The following is an 18,290-nucleotide window of genomic DNA, read 5'->3' on the forward strand; positions in this document are numbered from 1 at the left end:
AGCATTGTTTAAAGGAAGGAGGGTTATTGCCATATAGGCTGAAGCGTTCGGTGAGAGTGTGTTATTTCAGTTATTTCCAAAACTGAGTGCACACAAGGCAAAACTGTAAGGAATGGGTACAAGCCTTATTTGTAGTTGCTCTAAATCAGTAGGCAATCGTTAGCATGTGCAGGTAACTAGCTTAACAAACTACAGTAAATAAACTAGTTGTGTGGTTAGAAGTTACAATATGAAATCACCATTCACTACAACACAGCAAATGTCTAGTAGACAGATAGATAGGATAACGTTAGAGGCTCTGTCTCGCCGTATGATGGATTTGAGGAAGATTACACTCCAGCAACTTCCGTGAAGCTATCCAAGATAGCGAGTCCTAGCCTGATGAAGCCAGCCTGATCTAGCGAGCATCACATTTGTTTATCTCCTGCAGATCAGACTGGACTTCCTCCAATCTCCATGGAGAGGTGCCGGGTCAAAAAAAGAACGGACCAATGAGAGCCTGCCTTCAGACCTAAAGTGTGTCCGTTATAGTCGAAGGCAGCTTCTGTTTGGTTCATGTAGTCGTCTGTCTAGCCTTGAATATCTCACAAGCTTATTCTTCGACTTCAATGACTATGAACCAATCAGGGCTGCTTTCCAATAACGGACGGTGCTGGGCTCCTCCCCACATAGATTGACTAAAGTGCAGGCTGATCTGTGGGAGAGAAACAAATGTGAAACTCACCACATCAAGCTGGTCTCACCAGGCTCATTAAGTTAGCCTTCATCCTAAAAGGCTTTCCTCCTATTCCATTTAAAGTGAAGTTATGAGCTAAGCAGCTACACAGTTATATAGGAAATCAAGTGTCTGATCTTAAATGTTTTATTGCCATGCCCTAAATAGCATTACATTGCAATGTAAGAACAATGCTGTTTCTTTTCCCCCATGTCTGCTAAATAGATTTAGTTAGGATGCTGACTTTGTAACATTTGCCTCAATCGATCGTTTTTTTTAAGGAACATTATCACGGTCAGACATCCACCAAAGTGATGATTCCTTTTACAGGATTCTTGGTTTAAATCCATTCAGCTGTTAACATGATTTAAATGTCAGCCAGAGACGATGTTTTCATCTTTAGCTTAATAAGCTACTTAGCAACATCTATTTAAGTCTGCCAGCGATGGTTCAAGTCCAACATAAGAAGCCTGCTTTTGTATACCGCTGTCTGAATTAAGGGTTGTTTCATTGTTTCAGAGATGATATCACATTGACTTTAAATATACATCTGAGTAAAGAAAAAATATCTGGACAGGCATGGCAACAGCAACTAATGGCGCTGTGCTAAGTGAACGGTCAGTTGCTTTTATATGCTTTTCTATATTCTATACTTGATGTGTTTTAATCTTGATGTATTTCATGCCCCTGTAAAGCACTTTTAATGGCCTTGTGTCTGAATTGTGCTATAGAAATAAACTTGTCTTACCTTGCCTCACTAATAGAGTAACAAAAAGGTGTTAATGTTGTCACTTATTGTAAGCCTCTGTAGGAAGATGTTGGTATTCACATGATATCTGCAAACTGTTGCATTTTAGTTGCAGCAAAGTAACTTCTGACAGTACGCCCTATAGTCTCTACTGGCTTAAACTAGCCTGCCTAGATAAATCATCACTGCCCAAAGAAAGTGTTAGCCTACTGTGACGACTCTTTCTGTAATGACACTTGATTATGTGCGTCTTCCATCTATAGTGATGACTATCTGTGTGAGTCTTTTAAAACATTCACTGGGACACTTACCGAATATCGCCCACACGCGAGGGATTATGTTTCAAAGCATTCAATAAAGGGTTATTTGACACACTTTACGGTACACACTGTCAGTGTTTCATCTCCTTCCGGCTGGTGGCAGCTCCGTTTTACTGGGTTTCAGCTTCCACACAAGACTCTCTTTGAACGCTGCAGAGTGTGAAGTCTATTAATGTCTATGTATTGCCCTAATGCTTCCAGACATTGTGTATTTAGAGTAAAATTAGATGGTTAGTGTTGAAAAACGCTGAGCTTTGTTTGCTCCCAATGGAAATCACTTCGCATATGGGTGTGCATAAACTTCAGCGAGCCTGGGATAAGTGCTTCAGTGCTTCAATTCTGAAATACTTTATAATGGTCATTTAACTGCACAGTGATGGCGGAAACTATATTCAGAACCAAGATGTCTGTATTGTTGCAGTCTGTTCTTACACTGGACTGGATGAGTCACATCACCTCAGCAAACAGAGGGAAGAACAGTGTGAGCTTGTTATAGAAATGTCATCATGCCCTCACTTTCTCTGTGTTATTCTTGGTTATTTTGCTTGATACGTCATACTGACTGAGTGTCTTCTCTTTCCACAGGTGATGAGTGGGATTGTATCATGTCTGAAGTACAGGGAACACTGGAGTTTTCTGTAGAGTTGCACAAGTTTCACAATGTGGATCTCTTTCAAAGGGGGTAAGCATTTGTTATCTCTTGCAGAAATCACATTGCCGGAATGTTGTGATATTTGTTCATAATACAGCGGCTTCACAGCCGGCAACCGATCGGCACACTCACAGAAAATATTCACAGGAGCCACATTTTTTTATTTGTACTCAAAGCAGCTGGGCGTTTTTTTTGTTTGTTTATGCTCTTGATTCTATCTCAGCAAAAGATTTAATATAAGTTGAATTAGAAAAATTTTATTTGAAAAAATAAATACATTTTGTAATTCCCTCAGCCTTGACTGGTGGACAACAGCTGTTCAAAATGAGCGTGAACAAAAGGAACTTGTCCCATATTTCACTTCAGATAATCTTTGCCAATGTATTATGCAATCGGAGTAGTTGGAAGTTAATTGCTTTTTTTTTTAAATACATCATCCCACTAACCAATCAAAAACATTATTAAATGGGTGATGTAAAAAGCTACATCAAAATGTGTGAAATTGAAAAGAAGATATTACTCATCCTGGAATGATGAAGGAACAATGCTAATTTATCATGTTAATTAAAGTAATGTATACCCTTACACATCTGTCACTTCTGCTGGACAAAGATTACTCTATAAAACATGCTCACTCAAGTTCACTGATGGTCAACGTTAATATGAGCTGGATGTTGTTAGACAGTACCCATAATGCAATTCAATATGCTAAATTAAGATTCATTTCCATCCACATTTGTAGGACTGACCTCATGATGGTGACAAAATATACAAACAAAGCCTAAAAGTACAGCACACACGTAACACATTTTATATAATTGGCTTTAACATTTGGAAGAAAAAGGAGTGTGAATAAAATCAAAGCTGAAATCCCAAATTTCATAATTTTTCTATGACCATAAAAAATGGGCCATGTTTATCCTGCAACGATGAGGAGAGATTAAGAGCTCTCATCTGGCCGTCCCTTGATCCGCCGAGACGCCAGTTTTATCAAAATGATTTCCCCTCGCTAAAGCTTTATCACGGTAATCCCTTCAGCTGAGTGCACTAATATGTTTGTCTCTGCCCGTTGCCACGTTGCTTCAGATAGCAGCAGAGATCTGGTGTTAACCCTCAAAGACAATCGGTTCCCACTGCAAAGATGTGCAACCGTGGAATAAGAATAGTTTCGTTACAAACATCTCACCAAACAGCCATGTAATTGCTGAAAGAATCACAACTTTTGGAGCAAGCAGCTGTAGCGTACACTTCCAAGGGCCCAGTTCTACACTGATTGCTTTAAAAAAATACAGATTCAATCAGAATTGTATTGGTAATGAAGGTGACACAGTGATAAGTGTGACACATTTAGTTTACTGTAGTAGAGTCCAACATTGCTCCAGATGAATCAAATCAGAAACCCAGGTACATTTTCTTAAAGGTCACATATTATGTTAATTTTTAGATTCAAAATTGCAATTTGGATTTCTACCAGAGACTGTTTTCAAGGTGTATAGTTTCCAAAAGAAATATATATATTTCTCACAGTGCCATTGCTGAATCAGCCTGTGTCTGAAACACTCTGTTTCAAACCTGTCTCTTTAAGCCCCGCCTTCCAAAAAGCCCAGTCAGTGCTCTGATTGGGCCTGATTCTGCTGGTTTCAATCTACCTGCCAGTTTATTTCAGGGGTGAATGTGGGTGTGCTTACCAAGGTAGGTTGGTAATGAGGGGGGTGTGACTTCTCCCCTTATGATGTCATAATTGGAGAGAATGACTCGGGTTTTTGAACACAGATTTTCAGAAAGGTGTAGGTGGAGAAAAGAGAGAGGGTAGTTTATTCTACTGCGGGAGTCTCATGGAGTGACCCATATTAATGCTGATTTTTTTTTTTTTAAATTGCATTTAGCAAAGAACGTAATAGGTGACCATTGATGTAATATATGTCTTCATCCAAACAAATTGTACTCTACTTATTGTCCACGGTCGCTCATCATCTACACACCAAGAACTATGTTTGATTACATCTCTCACATACAGTATACATGATAACATACTACAGTTTATTGAAATTTAAACATTTATGACACACAACTATAAATCCCTGTTGTAAGAGGAAGTGCATTAGTTTCTCACCAGTCAGTTGGCCCCTATTTCATTCGGTAAACAAACATCCCTTATTTATTCATTGACCTTCAAAACCTTTTCCGTGCTCCTATCTGTCGAGCCTCCACCTTTGAGAGCGCTGTCGCGAAAAATACACTGATGTGATGACTGTGTTTCACAGCCAGCCACGCTGCGCTCTCTCATATTGCCGATGTGTCCCCGGAGAGCAGAGATGGGCTTTTACACAAAGCTGCGTTCACTTGAACTGTCAAAGTGACCTTTTTCCAACACATTTTGAATTGCTGCCTATAGTCAAGAATGTCATATAAATGTTCCTCGCGTCAGTAAGACTCTGATGCTGATATTCTATTTTCTTTCTCGATGAATCCAGACACTTTTGAAGCTGTCATAACATCATGTAGCAAACGGGACCAATGCATTTTCATACTTACCTTAGAAAATGTACAATTGCTGTCCCATTCTATCACCAGCGCTCATCTGATACTTTGAACAGAGGTGCATTATTATGTCTTTTCCATTATTAATAGCCCATCACCCTTTTAATAATTTAGCTACATTTGCACAATTCATGGCCGACTTTGTTTAACATGTTCACATGTTAAAGTCTCGTGCATGTCGAGAGCACTTCTGAAGCTTGGAATCCGAATGCATCTGAATGGGCTTGTCAACATTTGTACACACAACCAGAGCATCCTGTATCCCATCTCAACATATTACCATGATGGTTAATTAGAGGTTAGGCCACACGGGCAAAAAGGCAACAGCACTGACCCAGGTCATGTCAACAATGATTTAATATTTGTTAATGATACATTTTCCTAATGTCATGAATAAAGGTCACATAGGTTATTTTAGGTTAAGTAAGGTGTTTGTAGGGAACTGTGACATGCTATATACATCAGATATTGCACTACCTTTTTGTTGTGGCCCTTTTCTACCAATAGTTAACAGTTAAGGGTATTTAAGAAGCCACGGAAGTTACATCAAAGAATATCGAATAGATTTTTCCAAGCGTTTCCAACTCAGCAACTAAGATTTTTTGGCTAAGAAAAATAGCAAAATGCATTGACATATGCATTGTAGAAACACTACGTTTTAAATATTGCGAACATGTATTCTGATTCAGCATTCTGACCCTGAGGGGTTGAAATGCAGCGGGAATTAATTAACTCGAGCAAGCACCATCATTTGTTCCGCTAGCGTACACATGAAATGATGCTGTCAAGAGCAGTCATCAGTGAATAGATATCCGACCACAGCAGGTGACCCAGACAAATGTAAGCGTAACATTTAAAAATATCTGTGAAATGCTTTGGTATGAAGCAAGTGAAGAATAGTGAACACCATGTATTTATGTTTTAAGCCACCAGACCACTACAGTGCGTACATGCCTTTAGTCCAGTTCGTTAATGAGTCCACTATCTTTGTATCCTCTGCCCCAGGTTCTATCAGGTACGAGCAGGGTTGAAGGTCTCACCCCGAGTGCCCCACAGAGTGATAGCAACGACACAAGACAATACAGGTAAGAGGAAGGGATTTTAACGTCCTCAAACACTTGCACATCATATTTTTGTTAGGCATCTGACAGACTCTGCCTGCACATAAGCTTCCAATTTGCTAAATTGGTTCTCAGTAATCGTAATCTGTTACCGTTTTTGGCGGATGAACCCTTCGGGCTGACACATTTGTTCTGCTAACTGCCAGCTCAAGTATGTCTTGAGTCTATAAGGATTTTAAGGTTTTACTGGCCCAGAATAAGTCATATTTAGTCAAGAATGGATGAGTATAAAGCTGGCTCTCTAGGCATAGCATCATTTCGGGCTTCTTTGGTGGTCATGAAGAGTTCTGGTAATTTATTTGTATCTCTTCATGGTTGTTTTTTATACATTTTTAAGCACCGTTCTCCCTTATTTACAGTATTCAACATGTCTCTGTGGTGCTCTAGCATCTATGTAATCGTATTGCTATCTACCAGTAGCCCCCCCCCCCCCCCCCTGCCCTGTGGACCCTGGGGCCTCTGCCAGTAGGCTTGTTTAGTCATCCATCCATGTATTCAGTTATGTATGACGTATAAAAAGCTATATTGTACTCAACTAGCTATGATATGCTAAGCTTCAACTTCCGAAGATGTTTATATTTAAAAAAAAAAACACCCCTAATTTGAAACCAGCAAACAAAATATACTCGTAGTAATACATCCTGCATACCTGTGCATACATCATAATATGTTCGGGTTAAAGCCAAATCAAGTACATTTCCATCGCACAGTATCTGTTATCACTGACAGGCCAATGGAGGAATTTTAATCATGCAGTACGTCACTATTGGACTCAACTATGTATAATTCATGTTTGAGCAGGTCTTGCGTCTGTCTGGTCCATCATAGTGGTCCAGACACAATGTACCACAGGTCGACCGAGTGTGAGAAAATCTCACTAGACACCGGGGGAATTCAATGACATGCATTGAGAGCTGTTTTATGCTCGCCTTTGAAGTCTGTGTGAAAAAAAACAGTAATCCTCCTAGTGTGTTTGTGTTAAAGTACATGTTAGTGCTGGGACTGCTCTTATTCAGGGCTTTTCCCGGAACTAGTAAGCATAGTGTAGTTTTACGGTATCATGTGGATGTGGAATATAGCGTTTTTTTCTAGAACCTTCTCTGGATTGTAGTCGTCTCAGAGATTCACTTGGCTGTATATTTCTGACATCCTCGGATTCAAAAGAGTTTCAATTAGGGAGATGGCTCAGGATTTTCCAAACATTAAGAATTCCACGGATGGCATGAAGGAGAGAATTTTTTTTTTTTAATCTGCTTATTTGCTTGAACTGGATTTACCTCAGAATGCAACAGTATATGTTCATTTAGTTGTTGATAAAAGCCGGTGAATAAAAAGTACCAATCAAGATTCAGCATACTAAGGGTGTATTCACACTGGGAAAGTCCGCTAGTGCACTTGCTTTGGTCCAGACCAAATAGAGTTTTGATTTTTTTTGTTTGGTGTGGTCCACTTTCATATTGCCCCTTTTGCAAGTGAACCAGCATTACGAAGCAAAACCACACGTGATCTGAGGTCATTCATTCATTGGACAGACATTCTGGGGTGGAGAGAAACAGGAAGCACGAAGTTTAAACTGCGAAATATATATCATTGATATAATATGGGGCTAAAAATAATAAAAGGGCCTACATCTAACCTATAAATAAAGAGGAAAAACATCAAATTATTGTTGTTTCATATGGTCATAATGTGTAGCCTTATGTCAATGCCACGTTATGTGGCTTGTAGCCTACGATGTGAAACATCATTTTTACTGTATTTTTGGTGCTGGATGCGCGTCACGCGAGAAGAATAGGCTCAAGCTGACACTCAGTTGATTAAGCTGTGTATCAGCTGGGTCGGCGCAGTTCAGCTCCAAACTGACACGGGGATAGTATTGACGGTCCCGTACATGGGAAGCAAAATAAAAACACACACTTCTTGCGCAGCGTGAACCTGTTGGCACTGTGCGAGAGACGCTCCCCTCTCCTTCATCTGATCGCTGAACACATTCAGCATTTATATTGTTCTGGGCTCCCGGTCAAACCACAACTAATCTTCCTAATAATGGTGACAACAACACTTTCCCATAATGTGAAGCTGACGGCTATTTATTAAAAAAGAAAAGAAAGAAAATGCACAGTGCCTCCTGCATTTGGGTCGGATCGAGTCCGAACAAATTCACACCACAAACGAACTGCAGCAGAGTGCGTTTGGAAACGCATCGAGACTACCTCTTCAGCTGGGTCTCGGAGCGTTTGTTTGGTCCGCACCCGAGTGCGATTGCTGTATTCACACCTGCCTGAAAGATGCGCACCGAAGGCAGAAGTGCATCTGAGTTCGTTTCAACCGAACTAAACACGGCATGTGTGAATACACCCTTAAAGTCAACCATATACTCTTAACACACATTAGGTCTGTATGGTTAGATTTTTGCCCTTGGTGAAACCATTAATATTGGAATTCCTGTGCTCCGGGCGGAGCGTTTTCCTTTCGTCTTATAATGAGGGTTTACAGTAAGACTGAATTTGAAAGAGACAGACTTATTAAAGCGGTGCAGCATTGCGCAAAATAGAAGAGCTAACCTATAATTCCTTACTTCAAAGGACACTGTATTCCTCTGTAGTGGAAACATTGAAGTTGTACAATGTATTGCATCAAGTCTTTTGATAAAATGTTAACCAGGAACAACATATGCAACCAATTATAGGTACATATATAGCATAGTACCTCATGTGTGTTTCACATCCTCCAATTCATTAATAAAATAAGATAAGATTAAATAAAACAATTGTGTTTTGATCCCACAGTGGGGAGATGTGCAGTGTTATGGCAGTGAGGGGGGCGGGGGGGTAGAACAATAGCAAGGGGAATACAAAACATGTAATAGACAAACAGACAAGCATCAGGATACTAATTAACTGAACACACAATGCACACAGTTCAGCTTCACATTTCTTGTCCACTTTTGTATTCCTAGGCTGTGACACAGTGTTTCTGAAGCTATCCAAGTGTTTAAATCTGTATCTCTGGCAAAGCTGGAAGCCGCTTCACTGGCAATACTGATTTGCAGTAATAATGGCTATTTTTAGCTTGACATGACCGGAGTGCCGTGTGTGTATGTGTGTTTGTGTGTGTTTGTGTTTGTGTTTGTGTTAGGTGGCAAGGACATGGCTGATTGTGAAGACGTTTTGTCTCAGTCTGAGATGTGACAGTGATTCATGGCGCATCAAGTGTTTTTCTGCACAAACACAGCCACGGGAAGAACCAGCAGGGAACACATTATTCCCCCATATATCTCATTGCTTTGTGTACGGAGAGAAATCCTAAATAGCCAAAACATAATCGATTGCAATGGGAAATGATAAAAATAGCAGCTCATTATAGTCTCCCTCTCAATGGTCTATTTTTAGCTTGCTAAATCCTGCAGGTGCAGCCCTGCATGATATCAGGCAAGGAGAAGGAGCTAGGGCATAGTGCAGCTAGTTAAGCTGGAGGAAGCTTAAACCTGCTGTGTGTAGAATTTTGGGATTTTTTTCATAGCAGACTTGGTAGAAAAAAATTATAATATCCATAAGCACGTTTAATTTAGTGCATAATAGCCGAAAAATAAATGTAGATCATTATTTTCCCCCTTAGAAAGGGTCTCTTATATCTCCATATTTCTCCATACCATGGACCAAGGCCAGGGCGCCGCCATTTTGAAAGCGTCATGGTTGGAATGTCATCAGGTGCATTGTTTAGAATTTAGAATTGTTCTTGTCCTTGAAGGCCACTGTAGCTTCTATTCGAAAGGGGCGGGGTTACCCAGGGAGCGTTGCATTCTAGAACTTTCTAGAACTTTCTTGATGGTGTCATATTACACACTGCACCTTTAAGTGAAACACAGACACACTGGCTGAACTAGATTAAATCTAGACCATTTGAATCTGCTTCAATGATTGTAATGTGCTGTACAGCTGACCTCGAGTGAGTCAACAGTACAAGCAAACATCCAGGAAGATTTTTTTTTAACATTTCTTACAATTTGTCACATTCATTCTCTTATTAAATACCACTTAGGTAAATTCATTTTCTGAGATATACACTCAACATAGTGTAGCATTCATCTTCTCAAGAGACAGATAGTGCTTTCATTATCTGGTGGAGACCAACATAACTCTAATAGGGGAGTTCATTTTGGTCTTAGGTCATCTGCAACATTTCTCCCATTAAATAATTATGTTGAAACATGTCTCCCTGAAGTGTAAACAGTTAACGCCGTTCACAAGAAGCTTCTCCAAATAAAAAGCTATAACGCAAGTACAGCTACAGATGTGTTATTAGGAATATACTTTGAACACAGCAAACCCCTTGCTGTTTTCCATATGCTAAGCTAGACTTAGCTCGGTTGCAGCTCTGATCTTCTTTTGTCACGCAAGCAAAGCAGGAAAATAAGCCTTTCCAAAAATGCTGAAGTATTCTTTAGAGATGCACGCATAGCAGTATACTGTTAATACATTACACACACCTTCCGCTGCCTCCTGTTTTCAATATTCATTTCTATATTTCTCTAGTCTGCGCCATGCAGTTGTTACAATCCTTTATCCACACTGTAGACAGACACAGTAAGACAATGCAACACTACAGCCTTTATCTGAACCACTGACTGCAATCCTATATTTTGTTAACAGTCAGTAGTGGCACATAGGAAACACTGCAGCAGCAGTAGGCTACATAACAGGGAATACCATATCTATATTTTAATTACAAGGCTGCGGCCAACCCCTCCACCCTACCACCCCCTCCCCCCTTATTTGCAGCTCCTTGAACAAGGTCATGAATTTAAGCCTCTCCTCTTCACAGGCCTGAGTCCAGTGCAGAGAAATGCAGCAGACCAGCGGACGACAATGCGTTCATCATACTCAGCAGAGGAAATAATCCCTTTTTACTGTGTTCTCTCCGTCAATTTGTACGTTTGACATTTCAATGTTCGTGCCCCTCAGACAAATGAGACGTGTGTGTAACGGGTTGTGCCACACACACACACACTCAACTGAAGCATTTAATGACTGCGATTTGTGCACGTTGACACTGGGACTTTTTTAAGTCACAATGTTAACTGGGGTGAATTAGATGGCAGTTTAAGAAGTCTTCTAGTACGTATAGTCGTGGGATGACACACTCCTCCATATTAGTTTCACAAGGAGAAATTTGACGGTGTGGGTTTTGCCTGTTTTTGCTGTGAGACACACACACACAAACACACACAGACGAACACGCACACACACACACACACACACACACACACACACACACACACACACACACACACACACACTAACACTGACTCTCACACACAGCAGATGTAGAGTACCCAGAGGCTGTAAGAAGATTATTTCCAGCACACACTCACTGTGGCTAAAGCTTAAGGGCATTTCAGCAGTTTTTTTTTTCATGTGCAGGATGTGATAAATCCCACCAAAAGGCTGTGAGAACGACAGTATATCAAATAGCAGAGCTGGGCGGGTTTAATGTATTTCCGTTGGTATTACTCACTGTAAGACATACAAAAAATAGAGATCTCAAATCACATTTATATCCAACAAGAAGAGAAGCATGGATATAATATAAAGAGGAATATAAAGTGTTGTCACAAATAGCAGCTAATGGTGTTGGGCATGCTTCGGTGTCAAGCAGATGAGGTGAACTTTGCAAAGTTGTCAGTTACTTTGTGTGGCTTTGTTTGACGTAAAGGGAGGGGCCATTTCTATCCAGGAGAAGGAAAATATCCCTGAATAGCTGTTTGTCAAGTGTATCTGTCCTCCAGGCAATAGTATAGAAATCATCAAAAGAGGTCACCATGGGCAACAAGATTTGCTTTCTAGTATTTGGGTTATTCCTGAAATGAAAACACTTATGTTCAATTACTGGTGACAACTATTAACTTCCCTGAAAACACTCTAAGTAAGAAAACTATAAGTTATATCTGTATAATGATGATGGATTGGATTTATATAGCGCTTTTCAAGGCACTCAAAGCACTTTACAGGGTTCCAGGTTCCATTCATTCACACACAGTCAAACTGGTGGTGGTAAACTACGATAGTAGCCACAGCTGCCCTGGGGCAGACTGACGGAAGCATGGCTGCCATTCAGCGCCTACGGCCCCTCTGACCACCACCTCAAACATACAGCAAGGAGGGTGAAGTGTCCTGCCCAAGGACACAACAACCATGACACAGGTGGCAGAGCGGGGATCGAACCGCCAACCCTTGGATCATTGGCCAACCCGCTCTATCACCTGAGACACGCTTTAGACCAGCTGACATGTGATCATGCAGACAGAAACATTCTAATCAAACTGGTTGTTAGCCAGCCATAATACAGATTGATGCATTAAACACACAGAATCCCTGAAGGCCTTTCCTGTATACTCTGGTGACTCTCTTTCTATCCAATCTGAAGGCAGCAGCAGGTATCTGTTCCATCTGCAGTCTTTAAGTGGAGCGGTGTTGTGCACTGTCAAGCCACAATTACACACAGCGAGATCTGCTGGTTAGATTTGAAGCTACCGGCATGCAAACTGTTGTAAACCCATAACCACAGAAAAAACGTGTAGTTTTGAATAATTGATCTATACAGTTTCTAAAACAATTCCCACAATTCCGAGAACAATTTTGAATCACTTCTCCAGTCCAAAGCATGGAGTAGCCAGTAGGGGATGTAGCATGGTGTGAATTAACAAGCTGCACACATCATGTTTTCTTTAAGTCCGACCAAAGGGACGCCTCGGGCTCCGCGATAATAACCGAGGTGTAAGCAGATGTGTTGTTTTTGACATGCAATATGATGTGACAGAGATTGCAAGGGTTCCGTTTTCGTTAAGGTGTGTGCCAGGAAACAAGGGCTGTTATTTCAAAAACAAATATGCCTAGTTGACTGTATGTGTATCATTACCACGATCTTGCTTATGTCACAATACTGAGATGAGGCATATGTATTCATCTTTTTTTTTCTGGTCATTTAAGTGATACTGCCATTTCGATAAGAACAAACATACAGTATTCCTTGTAAAATGGAGAGTTGAATTTGTTGGCAATTAAACACACTCGTTTATTTTGGTCCAGTCTTACTTGGACTGGTAAGAACTGTCACTTACTGAATGTTGGCTAATATTAACGACCATTGGATAGAAATTAGTGTATGACTGACATTTGTCTTTAATTCACTGGGACTATATTTAACATTAACCTGTAACTGCCTCTTGTGGCCACAGAAGCAATATTCTCCTTAATCAAACATATTTTTATATTCCAGACAATTTCACCTCTCCTCCACCTTACTTGGATGTCTCTAGACAATGGGCGAGACAAACCCAAACAAACACAAGGAGACGTGTTAAAAACAAAATCTTCAAAGGAAGTCACACTCCGTCTGACAGTGAGAAGACAGCGCTGACACAGAGGTTCAACTTTCTCTCTCTCTCTCTCTCTCTCTTTTGCATATACAGCAGACATATATACCAGAGGGATTAGGTCACCTCTGTCAAACATCCACCAAAGTCTTTGGCAACAGTCATGCTCCCACACATTCGTCTTGCTGGCTGGGGTGTCGCTTGATGTTGTGAATGCATTATCAGGAGGAGGCCCGCGGGAGAGAGGGAGAGAGACAGACAGACAGAGAGAGAGAGAGAGAGAGAGAGAGAGAGAGAGAGAGAGAGAGAGAGAGAAAAGAGCACAGCCTCAGCAGGGGGTTGGGGGGGTTCAAAGACCGCTCACAGCTCACAGCTGGGCAGCTAGCAGCTCTGCCTCTGTGACTGCAGCACTGCCAGGGAGAATATGTCAGTAGCAAAGAGTAAACAGCCATCATGTTGAGCATATAAAGAAGGGCATGATATGCATTATGCATATGATTATAATGCAGAAATGTGTTGGCTAATTTCTCTGCATGAATATCTTTCTGTGCTTGCAATGGTGAGATAGATGATTTAGATAGTCCTAACCATGCATTACCTATGTTTTACACATTTTGTTTCACTAATGATACATAATTAGTACATTGTTAGTACACCGAAAATAGAACACAACTTTTAGTAGGCCTACATTAATCAAGTCAACATTAGAGTACATGAACATAAGTTGGATAAGACCTGAGCTAGTACGGCGATATTTATAATCTCAAATCTGGACACGTTCACAAATCATTTAGCACATGTTTCCGGATCGGAATACACTCACTCAAATCTCTCATCGATCACAGGAAACCTTTGCAAATGTCAGATGACAAATTCATAAGACTCATAATCCATTTTCAAAGTCTGTGTACGCAGACACATCTGAACTCATACTGCAAACATCGGCTGACGCATAAGCCAAATGAAAGGCTTAAATCTTCATGGTTATTAAAAAAACATGTGGTTTTGTACGTGTGTGTGTGTGTGTGTGTACGTGTGTGTGTGTGTGTGTGTGTGTGTGTGTGTGTGTGTTCCCATCAGGAGAATGCAGCTTCAGCACTGCGGGGGTTTACGACGGCACCGTGTTCAGCCGGATATTTCAGATCCTCTACAGGAACGAGGAGATCACAGTGAACGACTGCATGAGCTTCACAGTCCACCTGCTGCTGGACGGAGAAAGGGTGAGTCATGACGGGTGACATTTTGCTGTACACACATGTACACACACACACACACACATACACACATACACAGACACACACACGCACGCAGGAAAGCATACACACACACACACACACACACACACAAACACATGCACATAGGTTTTGTATAACTCATGTTGTGGAGACATCACATAGACCTACATTAATTTCCTGGAGACTTTCCCTAGTCATAACCTTTACTTGCCTAGCCCTTACCCTTACCCTAACCCTAATCCTAACCTAAACATAAGTTACAGTTACCTACCTTTACCTTAAAGCAAATCTTCTCCTTAAATTGTGATTATTACGTTACGGGGACTTCCATTTTGTCCCCAAAAGGAAGGTATGTCCCCACAATATCACTGTGTAAACAGATAAATGTCTCCACAACATGAGTAATACATCCACAAACTCACACAAACTCACACACACACACACACACACACACACACACACACACACACACACACACACGCACGCACGCACACACGCACGCACGCACACACACACACACACACACACAGGCAGGAGATTAGGGTAAGCCATTTGTCCGCTAACATTGTATCAGTAGCCCAGCTGCAAATGGCATGGTGGATAATGTCTGTGAAAGCAGGTGTATACTGATTCAATTAAATAGCCTTTAATTTGTGCGTTTTATCACCCACTGTCCCCTCCTACACAGGTTCACTGGAAACCGCTGTGCTCTCTCGCCATCTGATACAGACGAAAAAATATGCATTTTTATTGCAGAGAGTTTAATGCCAGCTGAGAAGCAGAAATATAACATAAGTAATGAAGAAGCCATATCATCAGGATGAATAGGGGGAATACTGCTCTGGCATTTGGTAAAAGTAGCTTGAAATGTCAGTGATTGTGCTGAATCTGTTGTCAAACATTAAGCAGACTTAACGGGTGACTTTGCACATGATGCTAAAGGGTCATATTAGCCATGCTGGCAGTGTTGTAGTGAAGAAAAAGGTCCTTATTTCCCTCTGTAATGCAGTAGAAATTCAAGTATAAAGTAGCATTAAAGGTCAGTGATTCTGGACAAGGCTTGATCTATTAACGGGTATGTAAACAAAGGGACTCGGACCCGACCCTCCATAGCTAGCAACAATGCTATTGATAGGTTATAATACAGGGAGCATGTGTTTGTAGTGGTACTGTAGCAAGTGATACAATAAGCTGGTCAACATTTTTAAATAGGTGTTGAAGCCAAATAGGCTACTTACCAAAGCCAAAGTATAAGATGCTGAGTAGCCTAACCTTGATTGATAGCATTGTTGCTAGAAGTGTGTCAGAGCCCCTTTGTTTATAAAGCAGTTTACAAAGCCTAGGCTGTGTATTTACACCAGATTTTTCTCAGCGCACACACAGTATACGGACAGAGCTGATCGCGAGGAGATTTAACCAAAAGTGATTTTGACAGCAAGCATCCTCTAGAATAGCTGACTCCACCTTTAAATACTCAAAACGTATGCATACTTCAAAGAATAGGATTACAAGCATCTCAAGATTGTACTCAGGTGCAGTAGCCTATGTGAGTGTGCTGGTTCTACCTGCATGCTATAGCTGACATCAAACTGACAAACAGTATGAGGGGTTATTGAGTTGAACACACCTTGCCTGTTGGAGTTAATGTGTTCTAATTCACCATCAAATGTAAATTGCCCGTGCCCCCCAGACGGCCCTGTGTTGAGCCCAAATGATCCGGCGTGTAAACCTGCGAGACAGTTATTGATGTGCTGTCCTTTACCGTTTCACTCTGGGGCGCGACCCTGAAAATCCACTCTGCCTGCCTGCCTTTGCTCGCCACCGGAGCTCAAATTGATCGGGGCTGACAGCGACGAGACAGGCCTGAGGCTGCTGGGATGTGCGTGTTTTGGGGTGTGTGTGTGTGTGTGGGGGGGTTAAGATGGCCTCGCCCGAAGCTAATCATCCATATGATAGCCATAGCAACACGGCGCCGACATTACTCTGACATGTGTCCCTGGCCCATAGACGCCTGGTGAAGGATCAGTCAGAATCTAGATGTATTCGCTCTCACATAACTCTGCGTATGCTTTTCCTCATTTTAGAAGATAAAAGTTCAAAGTTAGACATTTGTGTGGAGGTGTGCAGACAGAGGGAGCCTTAAGGAGTATCAGGTTTCAGCTGTAAGCTCTCCCCGAAGGCTCTGGGCTCATTAACCTTTCCGGAGGTTATCTGGTGCTCGCAGCTTCAGATAGCACAGCCAAAAATAGCCTCTTCATTTCCCCTGTGCACACCACCCACATGTAGGCTATGCTCAATCAATCAGAAACATCAATATTGGACAGAGGTGCAAAGATGTGTGTGTTTGCTGTACTGTCTGTATCTGTGTGTGTGTGTGTGTGTGTGTGTGTGTGTGTGTGTCTGTCTGTCTGTCTGTCTGTCTGTCTGTCTGTCTGTCTGTCTGTCTGTCTGTCTGTCTGTCTGTCTGTCTGTGTGTGTGTGTGTGTGTGTGTGTGTGTGTGTATGTGTGCGTGCGTGTGTAATTAGCAACACTGCACCCACGTCTTCAAAAGACTCCATTCGCGTCAATGCCTTTGTAGTGTGCACTGTTAATTGAACTAAGGCGCTTCTTTATTTCCATAAGCCATGCCAGTCCACGGCCCTTTGAACACGAGAGTGATTCACTTCTGTTCAACACGAATAAGGATAAATAAATGCAGGAACACATTTGATAGAACATACAGAGTGAGAACGTAAACACTTCATTTCAAAGGCCTCTGCAGTGACCAAATCTGCATCAGATTCATCGCCAAATACACGGTAAATGTACTAACGTAACGATAAGATATTCTCTACATGAAATGCAAATTTGCCTTTCTGGCAAGCTTTCGAAACAGACAGGAAAAGGCCAGCTGAAATGCATTAAAGTACATCTTCAAAGCAGCAGAGTGTGGCACTTTATGATGTCGTTCTACAGTATTTAGTATATGGCCACAGCAGTGAGCTCAAATTACTTCCTGTCCCCTATTTGGGCTTGACTTTAGCCAGATGGCAGCAGCATGGAATGATGGGTAAAGGTGACGGGGCGGGTTCATTATAGGCCTTATTCGCCTTTTTTTGATTCTGGACTATAGTCATTTAGGATCGCTGTTACTTCCATATATGCTCACTGAATGGATAGGTGAGTATACAAAGTGTGTCAATCATATGCTGTGGCCTTCACGCTGAACGGCCGTCAACTCAATTCAACTCCTTGTACACTGCCACCCTTTAAACACCAACACTTACCTGACAATCCATATGGAAAGGAAATAAGTTGCGAAAGAAGAATGTTAAGGGCTATTAAGAACTGGACTAATGTTTTGCAGGTGGACGAAGCGTTGAGCGAGGTGGACTTTCAGTTGAAGCTGGATCTTCATTTCACCGACAATGAGCAACAGTAGGTCTTTTTCAGCAGTTTGAGGGATGTGTTTGTGTGTCTTTGAGAGAGAGAGAGAGAGAGAGAGAGCGAGAGAGAGAGAGAGAGAGAGAGAGAGGGAGAGAGAATGCTTGATTTTCCACTTGTGCAGTTTTTATGCAAGAGTGAGAATGCTGCATACTAGGC

The 18,290-nt window shown here is 41.4% G+C and overlaps 1 protein-coding gene across 1 annotated transcript in view; it reads left to right on the plus strand.

Annotated features, from left to right (window-relative positions):
• Positions 1-2,388: 2,388 nt before the first annotated feature.
• The window catches only part of fam135b (family with sequence similarity 135 member B), a gene marked incomplete at both ends in the record, with an annotated part of 39,088 nt that continues 23,186 nt past the window's right edge, over positions 2,389-18,290 (plus strand). Inside the window, 4 exons of the mRNA XM_080045454.1 lie at positions 2,389-2,465; positions 5,982-6,061; positions 14,553-14,692; positions 18,055-18,125. Of these exons, the coding sequence (XP_079901580.1) occupies positions 2,389-2,465; positions 5,982-6,061; positions 14,553-14,692; positions 18,055-18,125 (368 nt within the window). The remainder of the gene's footprint in view (positions 2,466-5,981; positions 6,062-14,552; positions 14,693-18,054; positions 18,126-18,290) is intronic.

This window comes from Ammodytes marinus, assembly GCF_949987685.1.
Source record: "Ammodytes marinus genome assembly, chromosome: 17".
Taxonomy (NCBI): Eukaryota; Metazoa; Chordata; class Actinopteri; order Uranoscopiformes; family Ammodytidae; genus Ammodytes; species Ammodytes marinus.